The following is a 23842-nucleotide window of genomic DNA, read 5'->3' as shown; positions in this document are numbered from 1 at the left end:
AGAGCAAAATCCGACTTTCTCAGCCACCTACAGACCACACATGCCCATCTGCTCCTGCGCTGCAAGAGCTGCAAGGCAGCCAGGTGCCTGCAACTCCCCAGAGTGCCCAGAAATAACAGCTCCCTTTGAAAGTCTAAGCAACTGGCAGCAAGGAACCTGTGAAATATGGTTCACTAAACGCCTGGGCTACCATCAGTGGTCCCACTCCCACACATAATTTCTGATCTATTTATGAAGGCAATGCACTTCCATGACCTTCTCTACTTATCTCTAGACCACGTCAAGAGAGCCCTGCAATTTCACAAGCATGACGCCATGCAGCCACCTCTGTAGGTGAGCACCACAGGGAGTCCCAGCAAAGATGAGGAGGGCCTGTGAACTGGAAACGCCACACCAGGAGATGCTGAGGATGGCCGGTCCTGAGTGGCCTAACTGCTCTTCCTGTAGAGGATACAAGCAGCCAGGAGGCAGTTTGCTGCCTATCACACCCACCCAGGAGGATTTCACGTGCCACCTCCTAGCTACAGTCTGGCACTTGTCGATGGCTTTGCCAATATCTAATCCCTCTGGTGTACTACAGCAGGTGGAAAAAGCACGTGTGAGATACCCCAGCACCGGGTCAGTGTCTGTGTGGAGCAGGCCCACCTGCTAGCTCATCAGGTACATACAGAAGCACACTCCATTGTGCGACCTCACAGAAGCAAGCCACAAAACCATGACATGCTGCTAGCCTGTATGTCATTCCCATCATTCCTCACCCTTAATTCCCTTCAGTGGTGACAGGGAGTTCACTCAGAGACTGTTCTTCCTGGTTTGGGGATCACATGTGAACCCCTGAGGACTGCGTGGTTGAGGCCAGTAGGGGAGGGAAGCACTAGCCAACATCTCCAGGTTAAAAGGAGTCTCACGGTGTCTGCAGAATCAAAGGAGCGAAACTGAGGTGAAGTCAGCATTGGCTAACCGAGTTCTGCTATTCCTGGACTGATCTTAAGTCGCTGCTCTCATCACAGGTCCTTTGCAGTCAAGCACTGCTCGCCACAGCTCCTCCTATCCCACTCCCTTTAAGTCACCTTCACCCAGGGAAACGGGTCTCTACAGCAAAACTCACAGATAAACTGTTGTTTTCCTCAACTTGTAGCCACTGCACGCACATCTGAAGACCTTCAGGAAGCATCTCTACCCAAATAACAGACTAAGGAGACTGAGGCCAGGACTAGGTCACGACTGCTCTACTTCAGGATCACACACGTGGCTATTTAAACCCCAGTTTCCTTCTGAATAAGTGTTTGATTTGCAGACATTTCTGACAACACGGGAAGCAACAGTCCCTAACCCTAACAGCACCCATATATCAATTCATAATTAACGGTTACAGCACTGAATGCAACAGCTCCTTTGGACCTTCTCCTCAGAGATAAGCTTTTCTAGGAGACTGGCATGCTATCCAAGCCGGTCACTGTTTTATCTGGAAGCGCAGCATCCCTTTTCCGTATTATCCGTGCGCTACACTGGAGTGGGAGCATGACCTCTGAACTGCCACGTGATCTCTTCCTCCACCCTCAGCCTCACACTGGTTGAACTCCTTAAGTTACAGGAATCACCCAGGTAACAGCCCTGCTCCTGCACTGTATGTAATGTTTGATCAGCAGGGTGCTCAGCTCAGCAAGTGTTGGAGCCACTGAGGGAAGAGCTTTTTGTCATCGCTTAACTTCTATTAGCTGATGCCTGGATTCCTATCAATATGCAAGAGCGAAGGTAGGCAGCTCCTCCCGTGCTTTAGAGAAATGGAAAAGCTTGGGTTTTTAGAGGAACATCAACGCCATGGCTCTGAAGACTGCCTGGCTCTCACGATAAGGCAATTCATTTAACTTACTCCAGTCGTGAACAGCTTACAATTCAATGAGTCATCACTTTATATAATTTCAGTCTCCACATATCAAAGTGAAGAAGGAAAAATTCAGTCCTATCACACATGGGAAGTTAATCTAATTTATTATGCACAATGCACTGGGCCGTTCTGGGCCAATGAATAATAATGCCACCCTGGTGGTGTTATTCTTTGCTTTCTATCTGCTGCATAAGCCAAAGAACAGTTTGTGCAGCAAGCTATGTGCAGCTCTCCATGCTCCAAATCACCCCGCTAGACACCGAGGGCACCGACACAAACAGCTCCTTTCACAAACTCCAGGCAGCAACAGGGCAAGTGCAGATCTTCACCCTCACCCACCTCAGAGTCCTGGCTTCACCTCAACATGCAACTAGTGCTGCGGGAGAGCTTTATAAAGCTTGCCCGGTTTCTACACTTACAGATGAGAGAGATGCTCATGGGTCACCAGCATCAGACCTCTCCTCCTGCACCTGTAACATCACCAAACCCGGCACTAACAGTAGATCAGCAGGTTTTTCCTTCTGCAAAGCCCTTCGCAGCAAACAGCAGCAGCACTAACATGCTCACCAGCAGAGCAAATTTGGAACTTCCTACACCACATGTACAGCACCAGTTATAGCTGCCCCAGGTACAGATTGTGTACAAGTTCTTGAAAGCCAATACTGCAAGGACATCTTATCTTTGATTGAATGGAGGGATCAAAAAAACCAGGACCAAACCCAAACCAACATGGCTCAAGTTATGAAGTTGTCTGTAGTCAATTAAGGACTCACTTAAGAGCCTTCAACTGAAGACTCAAAACACTCTCCTTGTAGGCCGTATGCCCTGAGGCTTTGTGCACTAATAAGGCTATTGATTTTGTGAGTCACAGGGCAGTTATTCATTCCTTCTGTATTCTCCACCTGACTTCATTCATTTAATTTGACATGACGTCTAGCGACAGCCCTATGCTTTCTCCAGGCCTGTTTTCTTTACAGGTGCTGGAAGTATACCGCTGCAGACCCAACACCAGGGAGAAGTGCAAACTGCAACATTCCCACTACATTGACAGCTCATATTTTAAAAGCAGCTCAATCCTACACCTAGAGCAACTGCTCTGTGCTTTTTCTCCTCCTCTCTCCCACCAAAAAAACTCAACAACCCCCACTGAAGCAGGGCAGGGTGTTGTTTGCAGACCCAGGTTACACATCACATCCACGCTGCATTAAGTGCTCTGTGAAACACATCACGTTCTACAGAGGGCTGAAGGGAAATGCAAACGCTACGCTGTGCACTTAAACACCGCAGAAGCTATACCCATATACTGCTGTGAATAAAATACATTAAAAAATAAAAACTATTTCAAATCTCTCCTGTCTGGCAGCTGTGGGCTTTGCCACACCTCAAACAATACACAACAAGCAAAGCACTTTAGTGAAAATGGGATGGTAGTATCAAGGCTGTATCAGTTTCCTGTAGTAAGCAAAATAAGCACAACTTCTCTGCACTTCAGGAGGGAAGCCAACTCCAGCCCAACCTTTCCCTTCAGGAGTCCAAGAACAGGCCCAGAGTAGTCAGAATAGTGTCTTCTGAACCCTGGAAATTTCTTAAAAAGGTGATTGCCAGTGTTCTGTATGTGCCCTAACAACAGCATCCGGAACTCTGCTTTAGTTGAGCTGTCAACAGGGCCAATAAAATCAGAGAGCACAAGCCGGAACACACCCGGACAGCAGTGCCGTCCAGTTCCAGCAACGGAAAGCAACACGCTATGCTGCCAGCGGGAAGCCTAGCACAGCCTGCTCCCTTCTCACACGGCAGGAGAGGGGTGCCACAAGATACCTTACACTGCCAGCAGCTCCCCGACAGCGGCTGAGCTTGCGGCACCGCACCCTACGCGCCAAGGCTCTCTTCTCTGTCTACAGCCCTTCACATGCTGTTGTTCAGTGCCTGCACAGACCCCATTGACATGGGCTTAATTTTCCTTCCAGACTGGAATCACACTAGTGGAGCAACTCATCTTGCAAAGACTACAGTGCCTGCAGTCCCTAGACTTGGAATTTGGCATCATCCTAAACACCACTACAGCTTCAGCTGAAAAGCTCAAGTTGAGGACGAAACAAATATTCCCCTCACTTTTGTAACACCCTCATTTTTAATTTTGGGGTTGGAAGGGTCCAAGGCAAACGTCAACTCAGAGAATGTAGGACCTTTCACAAGTCATTTATGCTGCTCTTTAACCTCCTACCCATCTGGGGAATGGAAATCCTTGGAGGTTCTGTGCAAGCTAGCTGGAGAGTCTACCACGGTTCTGTATACAGCACCTGACTGTAGTCCAAGCCCAGTTTTCTTTCCTCCTGGAAAGGATGCAGTACCCTAAGCAAATACCCTGTCACACTCCAGAACTGTGCCACCGAAATTAGCATGAAGTAAATGGGAGACAAGTGAGAGGCAGTCAGGGACTAACAGATACTCAAGTTCTAAAGTTTAGCTTAACAGAAATGGAGTAACAAACATTGTTACAAGTCTTGCTCTCTGTGACAGTGATGTTAGCTTGCACTGAATGGTCAGCTGGAACTAGGTTTGACATTTCAAACGTTACCATCAAGATCTAGCCTCTGGGGCAGCTACCTGGTACAGACAGTTAATGCATCATTATTAACCCCTACCCATTTTTAATCACCTAACTAGTGAAGCAACCCAGCTGCAGGGTAAGCGTGGGGAGAAGAGCCAACTCCCTTGGCTTTATACCCAGACTCAGCACAGTGCTTCAGTTCCGAGTAAGAAAATACAAGGAGAATTTCTGGGGAGAAGTTTGGTTTCTTAGGGAAACCTCATTTAGCAACAGATCTCACCAGCTGTGCAGCTAAGACGCTTGAGAACTCGCTGTTCATTGCATAGGGAAGGGCTGTCTGTGCTCTTGAGCCATATGTGGTCTGGAACCTCTTCTTGATCTCATTCAGGAAGTTGAAGGCTCTGGATCGTTCAAAGTCCTGGAGGGAAGAGAGCAGACCACGTCCAGAGCTGTGTCAAGTCACGAATAATGAAGTGTGCAGGGCACACAGCCAGCTGTAGTGAAACTGTAATTATCAGTTCTTAACAGGCATGCTGCTCCTAACGCTATGGGATTTGACTGGTTATCCTGGGGTTTGAAGAGCAGCCAGATTTCAGTCTCAGCTTCCTGGACATTGCTCAGCAGCAGACTTTACTGGGGAATCCATAATTCTAATTCTGTGCCTAGTACCTATTCCCAACACTTCCAGAATCCAGGAGTATTACGCATATATTTCACTGGCAATTACAGGCTATCCTCTACATCTAGATTCTACTGGACTGGGGCTGCTAAGACAGAAACTATGCAAAACCAAGAACTTAACCTCAAAACAAACTATTCACATGCATCTGAGTCCCAGGCTTAGACTTCAAAGCTGTAACTGATGTGAATGAACAGAAGCAGTGGCTCCAATAAGGAAAAAAAAGCACCTCAGCTTAGCACTCAGTATTGATTTTCTTTAACATACAGATACAAAAAAAAAAAAAGCCAAAACCTGCAAAGAGCCTGTCTGTGCAATAGCTGCGACCAAAATACTTACGTCATCTGTGATGCAGAGGTATATAATCCTGTCTTGGCAGATGTAATGAAACAGATAACTGCAGAGAAGAAAACAACACAAAAAGGTCATTTGGAGCTGCCGAAGGACTAATCTTCTAGAAGACACTAGTGCCTGTGGGGCCTTCAAGGGCTGGAGGAGTAGAAAAGCAAATTCCAGTTACTCTACAGGAACTCACAGAGATGCCTACTTTGTTCAGGGAAGTGTTTCCATTCCTACAAGCTACCCCAAATTAGAGACCACATGTCAAGGAATCACCGGCCTCACGTGCTTCACAGCACTCCACGCTCAGCAATAACTTTGTGGGACATTTAGTTACCAAACACCTTCAGTTCCACATTCTTCCAGCTACTTACTTGTAAAAACAAAACCTTGACAAGATACCCAGGAGCAAGATTTATGTCTAATCCTAATCAATGTGCATACAAGCACCCATGCACTAGTTCACATGTGACAAGAGCTGCAGTTAATTAACGACGATGCTTTAGTGAGCCTCACCAGTACAGTGACTTGCTTCTTTAGCCTTGTTTCTATGACTGCTGGGTTGCCCTACCTTTGGTTTTTGTCACAAAGGCTAACAGACAAAAGCAACCACAGCAGAAAATGAATTAGATAGAACAATAATCAGGCTAAACAGGCCTGAACCATGTGGCTAGGTTAACTATTCATATACAGACGCCTTTGGTGGTGCTGTGCAAACACAGGCATTAGTTAAATGCAACCCTTAGTACCCTAAAAAAGTGCAAACCAGTTCAAAGCAATACTTTCCTATTTCCTATTAAAATTAAACCAAGCTGTTATTTTAGGCCCACCAGAAAAAAAAACACACCTTAGTTCATACACACCTAAACCCAAACCAGAACTGATCAGAGCATTCTAGTCAAACCCACTGGCTTTAGCTGTGGCTTTTTTATTAAATTGCCCCCTCGCTACCATTTGATGCTCCACTACATGATGTATTTTTCTGACCAGTACAGCAGGACAAAATAGGAACAGAGTTGCAAAAAGGCCACATGAACACTACTTTTTTTTTTAAAAATAAATTAAATTTTAATTAAAAACTCTGTGTATCCTTTCACTTTGACATTTGCGTATTCCCATCCTCAGTAAGCATGTGGACCCTCTTACAAACACCAGAATAAAAGCAAGCTAATGCAGGTACTGCACAGCTCAGTGCACAATGCATGTACAGCTCTAAGGGCACAGCTCAGTAGCTTTCAGACTCAGGTTTTGTATTATATAAGTAAGATAACATCAAAATAAGCTTTAGGCATGAGCTAGAAGTATAGTTTACTGCCCTGCAGGTCTGTTCTCATAAAAAAAATAAAAATCCCTGCACATCCGTAACTATTGCCTCTCCTTCCTGGAGGGAGAGAGATAAAGCTTGTCTGGTACTACCTTGTAGGCTCCCCAGCAACTCGTAGAAGAATCGTAACAGCAGAGACAGAATAACCCCAAGAACTCCTGACGCTAGAGGGCTGGTTTTCCTTGGAGATTATACGAAAGACACAGAAGTTCTTCTTGAAAACAAAAATAACTCATTAAATGCATTTAAGAAGTTCAAACAAAGTTAAAAAAATCAAGTTCTTTCCTGTTTCAGAAGGAGAATTGATCCTAGACAGGCAGATTACAGGGCAATTTTCTAGCCTACAAGCTGGGACTCTGGCAAGGTAGAAGGATCCCTGAAACCCTACAGAGGGGAAGAATGACAACTCCTTGTGCTCACTCAGCTTCACAGTTTCACATTCTGCCCAGTTATCACTGTCAAGGGGGAGAAAAAAAAAAAAAACTAAAAGGAAAAATAAAAAAAAGAGAGAGAGGCTATTCTATAGCACTACAAACCAAAAACCTTGGAGGAAGAAAATCCCCCCAAACAGACGGCTAGGATCAATTCCTTCTCCTTTCCTAGAGGGAAGGCAGGGTTGACAGATTCTGACCAAAGAGGCAGTTCTCAAAAGCCAATATAAGGCTTGTCAGAAGAAACTAACTTTAGCAGAGGAGACACTGATGGTAGCTCAGTGCCCAGAGCTGCTAAATGGCAGCTGTGCTTCAATAGCACAACGCAAACCAGAACCACCAAACTGCAGTGATGTTAAATCCTCATTAAGGAAACAGTCAGTAATGAGCAAGAGATTATACACTTTGCAGCATGCTTTGCAAATGTAAATGCATTAGTTACCTAGCTCTCAGTGCTCCCCAAAGAACAAATCAGTCTCTATCACAATTCAAGTTTTCATTGAGAAAAGTGCACTACAGTACTCCTAAAACTCAACTCCATAGTTGGCTGAACAGCACACAAGGCAAAGTTACATCAAAAGAAAATAACTGTACCTTAAAATTACAGTAGAGAAAAAAAAGACTCAGCATCCAAAGTATGTTAGACCACAGGGCAGGCAACTTCCTCAGGAAACTCTGCCCCAGGGACTTTTAGTGCTCTTAAGCCAGGGAGAGACACGAGAAGATACCCCAATTCTTGCAGCCAAAAGAGGTTTCACACAACAGAACAGCTTGGGCAATACTGAGAATCCTGCCCCGCTGCCAATTCCAAAAAATAAAAAAAAGAAGCTGAAGTAGGATCTAATGCTTCTAAATCCGCTTTCTCCACAGATCTTTAGTTTGCCCACCAGCACACTGACTTACCTACTCTGCATGTGCAACACATCGGCATAGTCTCAGGTGATGTTACATCTACTCCCTCCGTTCTATCAACATTAATCAAGCATTGCTCAGACATCTCTACAAGCCTGGGAAAAATCCTTCTGTCCCAGAGGCTGATTTACGGTAGCTCAGGATGACTCTACAACTTACCTTAAAGCAACAAGGATCAACAAGTGATCTGAGAAGGGTGACATTTTTATGTGAAGCCATGTTTAAGCCTCAGAAAAGCCAACAAACGACTCCACAAGCCAAATACCAAAGTCTCTTAACAGTTTGACATCCACAGCTGAGCACCCTCTAACTCACTCTGGAGTTGCACAACAGAAAACTTCACTTCCTATCAACTGCCTTGGTACTTATTGCTTAAGCCAAATTCAAATCTTGGTTATGCCGTGAAGTTCTGAGAAACAAAAAGTAGCTGTTGAGCTGACTGCACATTCAATCAGCATACTAACACATCCAAATATGAATTTGGCTACGCCCCATTTATCCCTGTCCTCGTGCATGTTCACTGCTCTCTTCTTCCATTCCCAGAAGACAAGCATTACTCACTTCCCATGTGAATAGGTCAGTTTGTTGTTTTCAGATGGTATTTTTGCCAGGATCTGCTCTGTCACCTCCAGGAAGTTTCCTCCACACCAGGCATGTTTGGCAAGGATGGTTGTGCCCCTCGCCACAACAGCGAACAGGATAGCCATGACTTCACACTACCTGCAAACAAGAACACTGCAAGAATTAGATTCACGATATTTGGCAGAGAAAGTATCATGATCTTAACCATATTCTCTCAGCCCTCAACATAATGGGAGGGAGGTATAAGCTTGTTTAATACTTCAACAGGACACCATTATCAGAAAGCTGCACTTATTTCCCCTTTTAGGCTCTGTTCAGAACACCACCAAGGCTACAATAACCTCTAGAAGAAGGTTTTTCTATTTACAACTGCATGGTGTCCCACAGTCAGCGATCCCATAATGAATTCTGCCTACCTTGTTTCCACCTAGATTTCTATCTATTAGTACATATTTTTGCTCTTCAACTGACCCTTCCATTTTTTCTTGCTTGCTATTGAAAAAACTGCCAGTGGCGAGCAAGCTCCAGTTCAGAGAGGAAGTAACTGGCAGCTATGTTAACAGCAGCTCAAGGTACAGATCAAGTCCACCCTCCCTGACACATGACTGGTTAGGGTTAAAGCCTTGGCTTTCAAACTGAAGAAGAAAAACTACCAGTTGCTTAGAGTCACGCCATACACATCCCCTTGTAATGGTCTACTTAATGGTCACTAAGTGTATATTGTCCTGAGGCTCCTGTAAACGCACGGAATTGGCACTTCTCAGAGAGACAGCACATTTGCAAACTGATTATCCTCAGCAACACACCATTTCTACAAGCCAACGTACCAGCATAAATATCAAACTGGACAGGTTACAGTGTGCGACTGGTTGAGGGCCAGACTTCTGTGGAGTCTCCAGAGCTGGAAAAACACACATGCTATCATATAAAGGGACACACTTAATCAGATCAAGTATCATTAGATTAATCTACTGACGGACCTAAGATTTAACATATGAAACCACAGGTCAGACAGAGCTGTGACATCTGCTTGGCTGAGCCGGTCCATCTATAAGCCTCTTTTCTGCTTAGGAAAGGCTTAGGAAGACTTTTGACCCTGCAAACCCTCAAAATCTTATTTTTCACTTTGCACTTTGACTGCCCACATACTGCCCGCTTTGATTTGTGTTTAGAAACAGCTGCATTCTGGCTGGAAAGAGCAGACGCCTATTTCAATGCCACCAAGTAGCTTGGAGACCTCTCTAGGAATAGGTACAACAGCAGAGCGGCTGCAGTTCCACCTCAGGACCTGGAGACCACAGGCAGAAAGACCAAACACTGGTGTACCCAGCCAGACTTCCCACCCCTCTGGCACCCACTGGAGTGACCTACTGACCTCTTCTGTGGCAGGGATCGGTCCTACCCAGCACCGTGCAGACAGATCTGCCCCAAGAGCTCACACTCTCACATGAACCGATGCACCCGTGGAAGAGGGGGGGGAGGAATGCAGAAATGCAGAGCTGTCAACGAGGCAGTGAAGTTGAGATACAATCCCTATCCCACTGCATCGGGGCTCGCTCTGTCAGTCTGAGCTTGGTGCTGGCCGAGCCTGCCTCTGTCAGGCAGGTAATTTCCCAAACCTCCCACAGGTTTAAAAGCTCAACATTGGAGGGGAAAAGGAAACAAACTTGTGGATTTATTCCACAAGAGAATAGACTCCACAGCTAAGCCACAACCACCTGGAAGCACTAAGGTATTCAGAGCCAGCACAGCTCAAGGGAACAGAAGGCAAAGGATGAGTTTGAGAAGGGCCACAGCAAGCAAAGTGGGAAGCTGAACAGTAAAACATCTCCAAGGACACTGTTTTGGAGCACAGCACCTAGCCAAGCGCACTCTAGAAAACCTGAAAGGGTTCATAGTGCCACTACAGAGGAAGAGAGAATACACCAGACAAAGCCTCACACCACTCAGATGCAAGTTCCCAGATCAGCTGTTTCCCTTTTCATGACCAGCAACACAACAAAGGGCATCAGTAACTGGAAGAGGGGAGGAAGCACCAGAGCACTCAGCAGCAGCTCCCCAAACAGATTTGCTGCTTTCACTTCCTCCTGGCCTAAAGCTGGTGCTCCAACCCCTATCTGCGCCCTTTCACGGGCACGGGGGAAGCCCCTTGTGCTGCTTTGCACGGCTTGCTTCTTGTTTACCTCATCTCAGAGAAAGATCTGTTTTCAGAACAAAGGCAACTTGTTGCATTTACGGGCTGCTCTCTTTGAGCTGACATCTTCCCCTGTCCTCACTCACTGCGTCCCAGTATCCACGCCCCCGCTTGCTTCCCACCTACCACTCCCACCCAGGAGCCAACCACATCCAGACCAGGCTCAGGGACTGAAACAACACGATTTACAGCAGACAGGCTTGCACAAAACCTTAGGAAGGAGGAAGGTGAAGAGTGCCCACACCAGCAGACCCTCTTTCACTACTGGTGAAGGAAGTGGGGTTTGCACAGCTGTTCCCCTCCCTTCCAGACTGTAGCAAGCAAGCAAGCTCCAACTCATTAAAAAATGTCAGAAGAAAGGCGATAAACAGCTAGGTTTGTGCTTTGTTTCCTCCCACAGTCACAGGTGCGCCAGCTTGCAGGTTCACAACCGCCTTCTAAGGAGCCTGTCAGCGTTACAGAGAATCCCCCAAAATCTTAGATATAAAAGAGGAAATTATCTTTAAATAAAGAATAGGCGGTGCTTATTATGGTCAATTAAGCAGTCAGTGTCCACCTGAAGATGACCGTGGAAGTTACAGAACATGGAAAAGAAAGGCTAAGTTTTTCCCCTTACATACTTTCTAAGGAAACTCCTCAGCACAAAGATACCCAAGGAGAAAGAATATAAAGCACAGAAGAAAGTCATGACTACCCACTATCTGTAACACAAAAATGAAAAGCAAGTTCAAAACCAGCTTCCAGCAGAAGGAAGTAGCTCTTCACACAATGCATCCTCTGAAGCTCATTCCTGCATGTTATCACGGAGAAAAAAGTTCACGGGAGTTCAGAAAGTTTATAGAGGAAAAGAATGACTATAAAACAAATACCACCCAAGCAGCCTCTCACTGGAGCCTAAGAGTTTATGAAGAGTTTCTTCGATTCTTCCACTCTTCCCTAGACATCCCACCAGTCACCACGCAGCCAGGCCCACCTCCAGCCCCACTCAGTATATCCGCTCATGACACTGAGAATCACTCACTCCACAGAAGTTCAGGGTATTTTTTTTTTCCAGGGAGAAATACTATGAAGATCAAGTAGAATCTTCAAGCAGCAAACCAGGTGGCCCACCAAGTCAGATCCATGGTCCAGCCCCAGTCAAGGTTGTAACTCTCACAGCACTTGGGCTTTAAGGCCGCTCTTGCTCTCACACCATTCTTCTCATACAGGAACAAGGAAGTTATACAAAGGCCTGTGAAGTTCTAGGGCTCTCAATTTAGAGAAAATGCCTTAAAAGAGCTTAAAATGCACTCCCAAGGCATTGTATCATCTCTTCTAACACTTGAACTACCAACACATCATATGACAAGCACAGAGCCAAGTAATTTGCAAAGCCTCTTAGAAGCATGACCACAACCTTTTCCTTCTAGCACCACTGAAACCGAACCAGCCTGCCAGATCACATCTCACCAACTCTTAGAGCTTCCTCGCAACAGAAAGCTCAGAATTCCTTCCAGAAAGCTGTACTGCAAGAGCTCACAGACCGATCAACCTGCAGCACTGAGCTCTCTGACATCCTGCCACAGAAGACTTAAGCAGCCAACCTAGCAGTTCAGTAGATTTGTTTTCTTTTTTTAAGCCAGCATTATATTTCTGTATCAACCACATGTTGAATTGCATTAGAGCAGGAAAAGCAGTCATAGATTCCAGTGATATTTTGCTGCTGCCTCTGACCTTAGAAAGCTACCATCAGCTCTTCACAGCACTGTTCTACAGACACTGAGGGTCACAAAGCAAGCCTCTAGTGCTCCAAGTCAAGACTCACCTACCTCTAGTTAAACACGAGTAAATTACTAATCATAATCCCCACTCCACAGACCTGAAGAGACCAAAAGCTTTAGCCTGATGCTCACAGCTTATTCGTTTAAGATCAGAGCATTTGGACTTGGCACTGAGCAGAAATAGAGATTACTCCGAGCTAAAACATAGACAAATAAGCAACTCCTTGGAACCTTCCCGCAGGAAACACTACCTCCACCTGAAGATTACGTTAACAGAAGGGAAGCCAAGTGCAAAACCAGACCCAACACGTTTACAATGAAGATGAAACGCAAAACTAAACCTTGGATAACTCAGGTTAAATGCTTATCACACCAGATACAAGGGTAGCCACACAGCTGATACTGAATGTCATAAGAAGAAATTATTAACTGCCGCACAACTGTTCCTAGTTTCTCCTGATCAAAGAGATAGCAGCTCACTCCTGTCTGATGAGGCCACAGAGGGAACAGAAAAGTAATACCTGTGGCCAATGTATTCAACTGTGTAGTCCTTCACAAGTGATTCTCTACAAGCTTAATCTCATCTCCTTTCCTACACCTGAGCTTTGACTAATTTAGCCAGAAGATGCAAGCTACACAAACTGTGCTTTATTCTGTTTTCTACTCACTCAACTCCTGCTCCCTTTAGGTGCTACCAACCCTAGTTTTCCTAAAAACAAGGAACTGCTGAGCAGCACAAGTGAAAGAATTTGTGAACAGTTAGCAACAGCACACTAATCTGCAACAATACTAACTAACCCAAGAGGAATTTATTACAGAATCATGTCCCTTCAGATCCACCAAGACACAGTCATCTGCAGTGCTCTGGCCAGCAACTGAACCAGAACCATGTCAGTGCATGGCACAGCACTAGGTCACAGAGAGGAATAAACAAACACAACTAAGCCTCTTGAGCCAATCAGGTGACTGTCAAGTATCAAGAAACAATCTCTTCACGTTCCAGTCACTCAATGCACAGGGTCAATATAAAGGAGCAGCTGTAAAAGAAAAAAGTCACAAACCCTCCCCCCACATACACACTGCAAGAGATCAGCAGCCTGCAAGGCAGTGAGCAACTAAGCTCAGAACTACAAAGCCCACACGAGCAAAGAGGCACCTTAATTCCCAGAGCAGAACAACTCCAGGTTCAGACTGAGGATTACAAAGTGGTTTAGACAACTTCTAAAAGTCTCTGCTCTTTTCATATTGTATATTTGCAGAACTCACAGAGGTGAGGTGCCAGTTCCATAACATCACAAGTAAGGTGACGCTTGCTGACACTGTAGGATCCCACACTCTTTGTGACAGCAAGGAGAGATCAACTCACTCAATTCACAGTCCTCAGCCTTACTCAGGAGGCAGCAGCCATGTACTGCGGCACGACAGCTGCCCCAGCTTCCAGCAGAATGTTCACCTGTTTTGCTTCATTTTGTCCAAGAAGCATCTCTCTCTATATAAGCAGCACCTCATGCAGCCCTGTAAAACTCACTTATCGCTTTTGTTAGTAATACAAATCTATCAAACTGCTACATAACATCTCTCCTCAGAAGTTACAAGAGTCAGGAATTGAATTTATTAAAATCAACCCTTTCGTATAACCTAGAAATTACAACTATTTTCTGTCTAAACTTACAAAATTGAATGGCTGGAAGGAACTAAGACCAAGCCTTCCTAAAAGAAAAACTCAGAGATATCAGGTAGGCCTTGCATGGAAAGGCTCCAAATCAGAAGGGAAAGGGGGAAAAGGCTGGATTCCTCAGCCACCCAGAAAACACCACGGATCCAAAGAGCTCCTGCAGCAGTGCCAGAAGCATCTGGCAACTAACGGACATAAAGCACAAAGGTGAGCCGAGCATTGCATTTCTATCACGACGACTATTTACTCACTGCAAGTCATGCTGCAAAATGCGCCATGCTGCTGTCTATAAGGCCCCTCATAGTATTTAAGAGAAGGGCACAGAAAAAACTGCAGCATCTCAAAGAACGTCAGAAGCTAAGGTTCAGTCTTCAATGTGATATTTAAAACTTCAGTAGGGGTGATTTATTATTTTCAAGTGAGACGCAGAACTACCTGTTTGTTGCTCTGACTTCACTGGAGATCTAGAATAAACTATCAGATGGCAGTTAGGACAGCTGGGGCAAGAAGCAAACACAGAGAACTATGCCCATCCTCTATCAGTAGCACGGCCCTCAGCAGCCAAGGGGGACTTGTCACTTATTCTTCTTGACCAGAAGATTCACAGCCTCAGCGCCAACAAGCGACGGAGGAGGTTACTGCTTGTATTTCCAGAAATGCTCTGCACAGAAAGCAAGGGGCATCGCATTACTACATAAAACCAAAAGAAGTGTAGATGTTGCAACCCTTCAAGTTTCAAACTGCCTGACTGCAATAAGATCGTTTAAGTACGGTGACTTCAGCAGAAAGTAGCCCAGGCTTCCCTTTAACTTTTCCTTGGCATCGGCAAATTATTATTTCTTTAAAGGATATTGCAGTGTTAAGCCTTGTAGTGTATTTCTTCATTTTAAGCCTGAGAAGCACGACATTCATGCACCAGCTTCACAGAAGTTCAGCTTCCTCTCTGCCTGCGTAAGCCTACTTCAGGTACCCCTGCTTCATTGTTATGGAAACAAACTGTTAGAGAAGATGAACCCAGCTTCTCTGCCAGGCCCATCAGCTTCTCTGGCCGGCGGCGTGGCGTGGTTTAGGAAAGGGCTAAAGGAACCGAATATAACTATTGGGTAAGCAGCTCTCCTGAGCGGTAACGCGTACCCCCCAAGGCATGCCTAGCTACAGCGTCCCCCCGCACCCCACCGCAAGCGCGGCTGCGGTTGTTTATCACCGGCCGCTCTCCCCAGCCCGCACACGCCTCCGCTCCCAGCCGCACCAGCAGCGCGACGCTGCGCGGCCCAGCGCAGCAGCAGCGGCCGCCCCCCGCAACCACGGAGCCAGCCCCGCGCTCCCCCCCTCCGCTGACACCGAGCCAGGCCCTGCACCCCCGGCCCGAGCAGCGCTTCTCCCGCCTGCCGGGAGGCCCCGCCGATGCCCGGCCCCCCCTCACCGCAACGGCTCCCGGCCTTGCGGGCCCAGCCACTCAGTCCGGCCCCGCCGCGGCCTGCCGTCCCGGGGGGCACCGGCGACAGAGTCGCTCGCTTGAGGGCAACCGGATGCTGTCCTGAGGGGCCCGACCCACGGCCCCGCCGCCGCTCACCGGCCGTCGCGGCAGGAGGGAGCGCTCGCAGGCCGCCGCGCTCGTTAACGGGCCCCGGCCCCGGGCCGCCGCGACGCGCTTCCGGAGGGAGGGGGGCGCCGCGGGGGCCGCTGGGAGCCGCAGTCCGGCGGCCATGGCGGAGGACGGCGAGAGGAAGGCCGCGCTGGAGACGGTGAGGGAGAGCGGCCGCTCGGCGGCGGGGGACGGGGCAGGGCTCGGCGCTGCGTTCCTCTGGCAGCGGGAACCGGGGCCTCGCCGGTGCTTCGCGGGCCCGGCTCAGCGGCGGGGCTCCCTCAGCGCGGGGCCCGCGCTGAGGGAGCCCCGCCGCTGAGCCGGGCCCGCGCTGAGGGAGCCCCGCGTCGGGATAAATCGTGACAGCGACGATAGATCCGAGGGAAAACCGCCTCCGCAGGGCGCCCTCGGCCGCATCCCCGGGCTGCTGCTTCGTCCCGGCAGCGGGAAGCGGCAAACAGCCCTTCGGAGGCCGGCCCGGGTCTGCGGCCCACTTGCCCTCTCACATCCCAGCCTGAATCCCCCTCAGTGCCACCCCTCAGCCCTGCCCGGCTTGTTTCAACCCGTAAACCCTCCTGGTTTTACCTAGCATGGGGCGGCTGCTCCGTTCCAGTGTCTGTGAACGGCAGAGGGAGAAAGAAGCTGAGGAAAGCGTGTAGTGTTTCCTGAAATGGGAGGGACAGAGAAGAATACACCTTTTGTTTGAATTTCTTGAAGTTTGGGTGATTGAGAAGCAGCTAGAGGTCAGGACTGGCTAGAACAGAAGCAGCTAGAGGTCAGGACTAACCTATTTTAAAGCTAGTCATGTTTTCTAAAAGAAGCCTCGTTTTTTAAAGATTTGATTTCTCAGCACTGTGTAACATCAGGCCTTGGGTGGCTTTGCACGTTGGCCGCAGGGCCCGGCAGCATGCCTCGCCTCCTCTCTTCCACCCATTTCAGGTTGCTGAGCCCTGTGACAGGAGTTTATGGACCCTCTTTCCATCTCCAGTCCCCGTTGCAGACAGCAGAAGGCACTAGATGGCACTGGACTTCATGCTAACGGGGTTGTAGGCTCCCAGCTGGCAGTTACACCAAGTCACAGTGACAGGGAGAGCTGACACAGGATCATCCAGTGCTCTGTGCACCTGTCTGTCAGTGGGAAACGGGGAAAGCTGAGCACCAGGACAGCCTTACAGGAGAAACAAGTAGGTTCTGTAAGTTGCCTGGTTTTAAAAGCTGTTTTTGGGGAGAGCTTAATACAACGGTTTTCCATAGCCTCTCAGTCTGCAGCCCCCAAATTTTTGTGATGGTGCAGCTGACCCTGGAGCCTCTTACCAATAGTCTGGCTTCTGGTCATTACCTTTCTCAGGCCCTGTAGAGCCATATTCTTCTCCCCAGTTGTGCAGGCCACAGGCTGAAAGTCACAATTGCGCCAGGAAGTCCAATTCTAATCCTGCAAGTCTGATGTGATGAATGAAATTGATCTTTGAAGAGATGCCATTAGGAGAGAGGCCCCTGGCAACAAACCAGCAGATTCCTCCACGAGGAATGCAGGACAGTACAGAAAACAGGAGGATGTGTAGAAAGCGATACTGGCTCATGAAGACCAGCAAAGGACCATATATTCTGACACACAAGACAAGTTATAAACTGCAATGAGTGAAGGAAGAAGCAAGTTGTAGGACTGCTCCCCACCCACTTAATGTCTAGCTGATCCCATCTATCTCGGCGCTGTGCTAATGTATCCGCCACAGCACTACCTTGGCACCAAATACAACATTAAATAATTCATCATCGTAAATCACAGCCCCTCTAAGCAGGAGAGCTTCTGGATGATGTGAGAATGCAGCGTTTAGGCTTGTATAGCCAGTAGAGGAGGAGGGTGTCTAATGCTTGGGTGGCCAGGTTGCAGGGGCTGTATCCTCACTTTGCTGAGAGGGTGTACCCCAGATAGGCACCTTGCCTGAGACTGCTTTTCCCAAAGTGGTGGGGGCCTGAAGGGACCTCTGGGGATCACCCAGTCCAACCCCTTGTTAAAGCAGATTTTCCCAGAGCTGGTTGCACAGAATTGCATCTGGGCAGGTTGTGAATGTCTCCAGAGACGGAGACTCCACAGCCTCTCTGGGCAGCCTGTGCCCATGCTCTGTCACCCTCAGAGTACAGTTTTTCATCATATTCAGATGGAACTTCCTTGTGTTGCAGTTTGTGCCCATTGCCCCTTGTCCTGTCACTTGGTGCTACTGAAAAGAGGCTTTTCCATTTCTGTTGTCTCTGAGGGAGTCAAGTGAATTTGAACAATCCTAAAGCTTCCTTGAGATCCCATCAGCTTTTCCTTCTGCCTCTACCATAATGCAAGAACAATGACAGTTTGGTAAAGAGACTAGCAAATCAGCGTGTAACCAAGGAAGAAAAACTCCAGATGAGCAGAGTTACCTACTCCATGGCATCGGGGCTTTTTTTACAAGTTGGTTCACAGGACAAGTTTTCTTGTGATTAATAGTTTGATACCTGGACACCTCTTAGATGAGACTCAAAAACACTCTGAGAAATCTCAACCTTCTGCCTCAGGGCAGGGACTTGATAGCTGCAGGGACCAGAGAAAAATCTGTCCTCCAGGGCAATGTGTCGGTTTTCCTCAGAAGCATCAGACAGCATCTGTGCCAGAGGCGACATACCTAACTAGGTGGGCCAACGGTTTCATGAGAAGCAGCAAACTTATGGTCCTGCTGAGATCCAGAATTGTACCTGAGGACTCTGCACAGGAAAGAGGAGAGAGAAATTGAGTCTGTGAAGCAGACAAGTTCAGCGCAATGTGTTCCTTATGGCTGCGTGAAAAGGCTGTGCTCTGGTTTTCATCTGCCAGAGCAATGCACTGGGTACTTAGGCTGTGCTAAGGTGGCAGGGACAGCTTAAATTCACTGGGTTGCTGCTCTGAGGCACTTGGTGTAGCCCCACGAACTGGCCCAGCCACCATGCATGCCAGAGATGCATCCTCTCCTTTCCTTCCTATGCGTTCATGTTCCTCCAGCTCTGGGAAGGAACCCAAACTCAGTGCAGGTCCCAGCACCGTGTGTTAAACTCCCAGTTATCCTATTTTTCAAATAATTTTTATGCAACATTTGTAACTCAGCTGTAAATACTGCTTTCTGTCTGGAAAAGCACCTCTTTGCTCCCATGTGTGCAGAGCCACACCCGAGCTAAGGTGTAACTCCTGTTGTGTGATGAAATTGGAAGAATGTCAGTCCCAAAGAACAGAGCTGTGCCTGTCTCGGGCGGGGTGGGGGGGTGGGGGTGGGGGGGTGGGGGGGTGGGTGGCACTTGGGGTTTTGGCACTTCTAACCCTGTGACTGGGCGCCTCCTGAGTTAGTCTGCTCTTGTCTGAGCCTGTAGTCTTTGGAAAAAACAAGCACTCAAGTTATGACTGATGCTAATAATTTTAGTAAATACTTCCTTGCAAGGCCTCATGGTAGGGGAGACTGAGGCCAGTCGCTGCTTCTGGGAAGATGGAGGATGGTGCTGGATCTGGCAAGCAGGAGAGCAGGCAGGGTGTCCCATCCATGCCCCTGGCTGCCTGAGTGACCTGCGTCAAATCACACATTTTTGTTCCACAGCAAGGGCAGGTGGTTTTGCCACTCACTGCCTCATTTTAATCACCAGTTACACTCACCGCTTTCGTTGTGGATTGCGAGATGCTGGGAGGTGAGCGAGACCCTGTCAGTCCAACATCCCTGTTGTTGATGTGATGTTGCTGCATCGTACCTACCCTCCTGCAGTTGCTGGTGCACAGGGAGCCTGCTCTTGAATTGTGCTGCAGGTCTGGGTGATCTCTTCATCCGTGTTTCCTTTCCGAACTGCTGAGTAAATTCCCTGCGGAGGCCGTACCTGTAGAAGGAGGAACAGGACTGCTAGGAGAGTATTACTACCCAAGGGAAACGTGAGGGGTCATAAAACCCCTGGAGCGGTTGAGGATTTGGCCACGAGCAGGATGTGAAGAAATCAGCACTCAGCCCAGCTCCTCACTTAACCTTAAACCTCTCTCTGCTGCTGAGAGAGGAAGCAGTTGGGGGCTGTCTGGGCACATCAGGCTCCACAGTGGCTACGCTGAGCCTGGGGAAAGGTCAGGCTCAGCAGCCCTCTGACAGCTAAGCGATTAGTTAGGTGACTTGGGTTTGGAGGGGATCCCAAACCAGGCTTCTTAGGAAGCGTTAGCTGGTAGAGCTCTTTCTGGGTGCCTGAGCAAAAGCAGCAGGAGGATCAGGAGCTGGCTGCTAGTGCTGCCGGGTTCATTACACGTGGGGCTCAGCGGCCCAAGGCTTGCTGGTGGGCTCCCCAGGCTCATCCTAAGCATGGGAATCTGGGCTTGCAGCTCCTTTTGGTTTCAAGGTGGGATAAGATTTCCCTGCTGACAGGCAACATTCCTCCCTGGGAAGTTTCTGACTGTCCCCTGTCATTCCTATCTAGTCAAGGGCTGGTGGTGGGACCTGGGGTAACATCAATCTGAACAGTCATTCCCAGCTTCCTTGCACTATGGGTCCTGAAGCTGCAGTTTTCTTTGGGCTCCTCTTCTCTCCTGTGAAGAGGAAGGACACACAGGCACTTTGACGACCAGGGAGAGGTTTCACTGAGGTCTGTGATGTTGCAGTTTTCCCTCATCTGCAAAGGTGCTCTTGGTCACACTGCAGCACCTGAGACATGAGCCACAGAGGTGGCCCAGCTAGACCTACAAGCCCTCCCAGTTACTGTGGTGAAGCTGAGCACAGTAGCTTATTCTTCACCCTAGGGCTGGTGTTTGTTACCTCAGAGAGCCTTACAGCATTTCTTCTTTCCCCATTTGTGGCAGGTCCAGGCAGATGGGACAGATGGAAACTGCGTCACGTTTGTGTTGCACGATGAGGACCACACACTTGGCAACTCCCTCCGATACATGGTCATGAAGAAGTGAGTAGAGCCTGTCTGGTACCTGGCATTACTGCGGGTACCTGTCTCCCACTCTGGCTTTCTTCTTACTGATCTGCATCTCAGTTGTTGCTGGGACAAGGCAAATAATCAGAAACCACCTCTATGTATGCCTGTTAGAGGTGCCAGAACCTCCTTACCTACTACCTCTCTTCAAGGATTACCTTTTTCTCTGTGCTGCTTGTTAGCGTTGGGACCCTGAGTGCACTAATAGGCCTTAATAGGCCTGACCAACCATACCTGGGACCTCCACCCACACTCTGCCCATGGGCCCAGGAGCCCCATTTAAGCTCAGCTCAGGGCTTTCAATCCCTCCTGGGCAATGTTGTAGGAGTATGGGCCTCCAGCTCAGCCTGTACTGGGCTGTGAATTCTGTTCACCTGCATGCTGACCCAGGGACTGAATTCCTGACCTGATATCAGCCCTTCCTCATCACTGTATACCTATTTGGTGCTCGCTGGGTGGTGTCTGACCCTCATCACCCTCACCTGACCTGACCCTGACCTGCAGATTGACTTGCTGGCCTGACCTTGGGCCTGCTTCATCCCCACAAACCTGCCTGGTGATCCAGACCCTTGGCTGACCCTAGCTACCACCTTTGCACCTACCCTGCTCCCTTGCTTGGGTGCTGTGGGACAGAGCTAGCCTAGTAAGGCCTGTGCCTTCCTGGCCATCTTATTGTTCATTGCTCCCAGCTCCCCATCCCTTAGGGAACAGCCAGCCCTCACTGCTCCTTGATGGCTAATTGTGGAGGAAAATTAGTGTCTGACATGTGAAAGGCTTCTGAATATCTTACTTGGCCCTGGGTAAAATGATGCACGACTCCATGTAAGTACATGTGGTCAGGCAGTATCTGTGTCTTCTTCTGGGACAAGTGCTGTCAGAAAAGAGAGTAGGAACAGCCAGTATCAAGCAAATTGATCATCTTTCACGCTTGCATGGAGATGCAGGAATTGGTGCTGGGAATTAATTATCTTGCTGCCCCCATCAAAATATACAAATATGTTCACCCTGGTTGCCCAGTTTTATCGAGCTGAGCAGCACTGAGGGTTTGTGAAGATCTGCTGGTAAGCCTCAGAAAAATTGCAGCAGGCAATTCAATGCATCATCTCAAATGACAGTTGCATTGCAAATGTCATGTGAATTCCTCTGATAAATCATCATGATGAGAAAAACAGCAAGCTTCTTGCAAGGAGCTGTTCTTACTGCTGGGTGCACAAGTGTTCTACCAGCCACCTCAGCTTATGAAGGCAGGTGCCATGCAGGCCACAAGCCATCTTGGTAAATCCTTGCAGTGCCCTAGACCCATCAGCCTCTTTTGTCCAGCAGGACTGCAACAGGCTTGCATACAGTGAGGTTTCCAAGCATCCCGGATCCCTGGTTTGAACTTGGCAGGCTTCCCTGTGGACTGCTGGTGCTTCCGAGATGGTGCCTACGATCGTGCCAGCCATGTCCTCCCCCTGCAAAGCTCCAGCTGCAGCTCCAGGACAGATGGGGGTGTGTGAATAAGGTTACACAGGTAGTTTCCCTTCAGCATATCCCTCCCATAAGACCCTCAGCTATTTTAGAAACACCCTGAGCCCCAGCAGGTCTGGGGTGGCCTGAGCATCTGACTTGCCAGAGGTTTGCTGTGGACTGGCCTAGGTTTCACAGTTTCTCTTTTCTTTCCCTTCCTGCAGCCCTGATGTGGAGTTCTGTGGCTATTGCATCACACACCCCTCAGAAAGCAAGATCAACTTTCGGATCCAGACCAGAGGTATGGGCGTGCACATTTCTTTTGTGTCTGGGGCCACCTTTCTTTTGTCGAATTCCCCCTGCTCATGTCAGGTTTCCGCTACAAGTCATTTAAATAAAGAAAAGCACTTTGCTCTCTCTTCTGTGCTAGCTGCCTGCAACTGCTATGGCCCGTGCTCAGCTGGAAGGGCTGTTCTGAGCCATTATAAATGATTCTACGATTCTGCTACAGCTCTTCTGTTTCCCAAGTATAGGGCTGAGCCAGCTGAGGCCTGAGGAGCCCACAGCCTTGCCTAGTCGCGAGGTGTCTGGGTTGGCTGGCAGCACGCACCAAACTGTAGTGCTGGGGTAGAGTAGGTCTGCTACTTAGTGTCAGAGGTGATGGGAGCTCCATCTGCACCTAAATCAGCACAGGAATCGGAAAGCAAAGCCAAAGTGGCTGACATGTAGCTGCAATGAGATAACTTGTTTCTGCTTTTCCTTCTCGGTTGTCTTGCAGCTTTGGTCATCAGGCTGGTAGCAGGCCATGCTGCCTCAGAGCGGCAAGGGAGAGGGCTACCAACCCCTTTTGGAAGGGTTTTTTTTTGCAAGTCACCTCCCATTTCACTAATGCATCTTCTTTCCTGAAGGAGCCCTTCCTGCTGTCGAGCCATTCCGGAAAGGGCTGAACGACCTGATGAGTGTTTGCCAACATGTGCTCAACACCTTTGAGGTGAGACTATTCCTGAAAAGCTCAGGGGCCTTTTCTCTCTTGGTCTCAGAGGTGAGAGAAAGGGGCTGAAACCTGTGCTAAAGGCACCTTTGACAAGAAAAAACTGATAGTTTTTTCAGACATTCTCTGCCTGACCTGCAGCATGGCCTGGCTTTCTTTCCCTTGGAGTGCCTGTAGAGTTCAGTAACTTCTGAAGGTACCTGAAGCTCTGTCAGAGCTTCTCCGGTCCCTCAGTCTCTCCAGGCACCGGACAGAGAAGTCACAGTGCAGACCAGGGTGGCGGTGTATGTGTCACTCAGATACATGCTGTTAACGTTTGTCCTTTGTTCTTGTTTGCAGAGGAGCATGAAGGAATACAGGGCCCAGAGGGATGAAGAGATGCAGTAGTATTTGGGGATGGCAGTCCCCATGGTTGTGTGTAATGTCTCTGTTGAATTCCCCGTGTCAAGCGTTTTTGTTTGTGTGGTGTTTTTTATGACTGCTTTGATGCAAACCTGTATTTTCTCTAATAATAAAGTTTATGAAGTTTGGTGCCGCAGAA

General features: G+C 48.4%; 2 protein-coding genes across 7 annotated transcripts in view; one reads left to right on the top strand and one right to left on the bottom strand.

Moving 5' to 3' along the window:
• VAMP7 (vesicle associated membrane protein 7) overlaps positions 1–19146 on the bottom strand; it is a 25146-nt gene extending 6000 nt beyond the window's left edge. The window contains exons 1-5 of one of the 5 annotated variants that reach the window (XM_055727619.1): positions 15909–15972; positions 9534–9607; positions 8686–8844; positions 5458–5515; positions 4720–4857 (exon numbers count right to left, since the gene is read on the bottom strand). In XM_055727619.1, coding sequence (XP_055583594.1) covers positions 4720–4857; positions 5458–5515; positions 8686–8831 — 342 coding nt within the window. In that variant the 5' untranslated portion in view covers positions 8832–8844; positions 9534–9607; positions 15909–15972. The other 4 variants (XM_055727616.1, XM_027809286.2, XM_055727618.1 and 1 more) reach the window with 4 other exon arrangements.
• Positions 15925–23842, top strand: LOC102049131 (DNA-directed RNA polymerases I and III subunit RPAC2-like). Of its 2 annotated transcripts, XM_055727621.1 has the most exons (5): positions 15925–16080; positions 20740–20837; positions 22535–22611; positions 23219–23301; positions 23641–23842. In XM_055727621.1, exons 1-5 carry the CDS (start codon positions 16042–16044, stop codon positions 23686–23688), a joined length of 345 nt encoding a protein of 114 aa, XP_055583596.1. In that variant the 5' UTR covers positions 15925–16041; the 3' UTR covers positions 23689–23842. The 2 variants fall into 2 exon arrangements, with proteins under 2 accessions (XP_055583596.1, XP_055583595.1); XM_055727620.1 differs by lacking the exons at positions 22535–22611; positions 23219–23301; positions 23641–23842 and adding an exon at positions 22185–22524 and having other exon boundaries at positions 15992–16080.

Source organism: Falco cherrug, chromosome 15 (assembly GCF_023634085.1).
Source record: "Falco cherrug isolate bFalChe1 chromosome 15, bFalChe1.pri, whole genome shotgun sequence".
Classification (NCBI taxonomy): domain Eukaryota; kingdom Metazoa; phylum Chordata; class Aves; order Falconiformes; family Falconidae; genus Falco; species Falco cherrug.
This window is presented reverse-complemented; position numbering and strand designations above follow the sequence as displayed.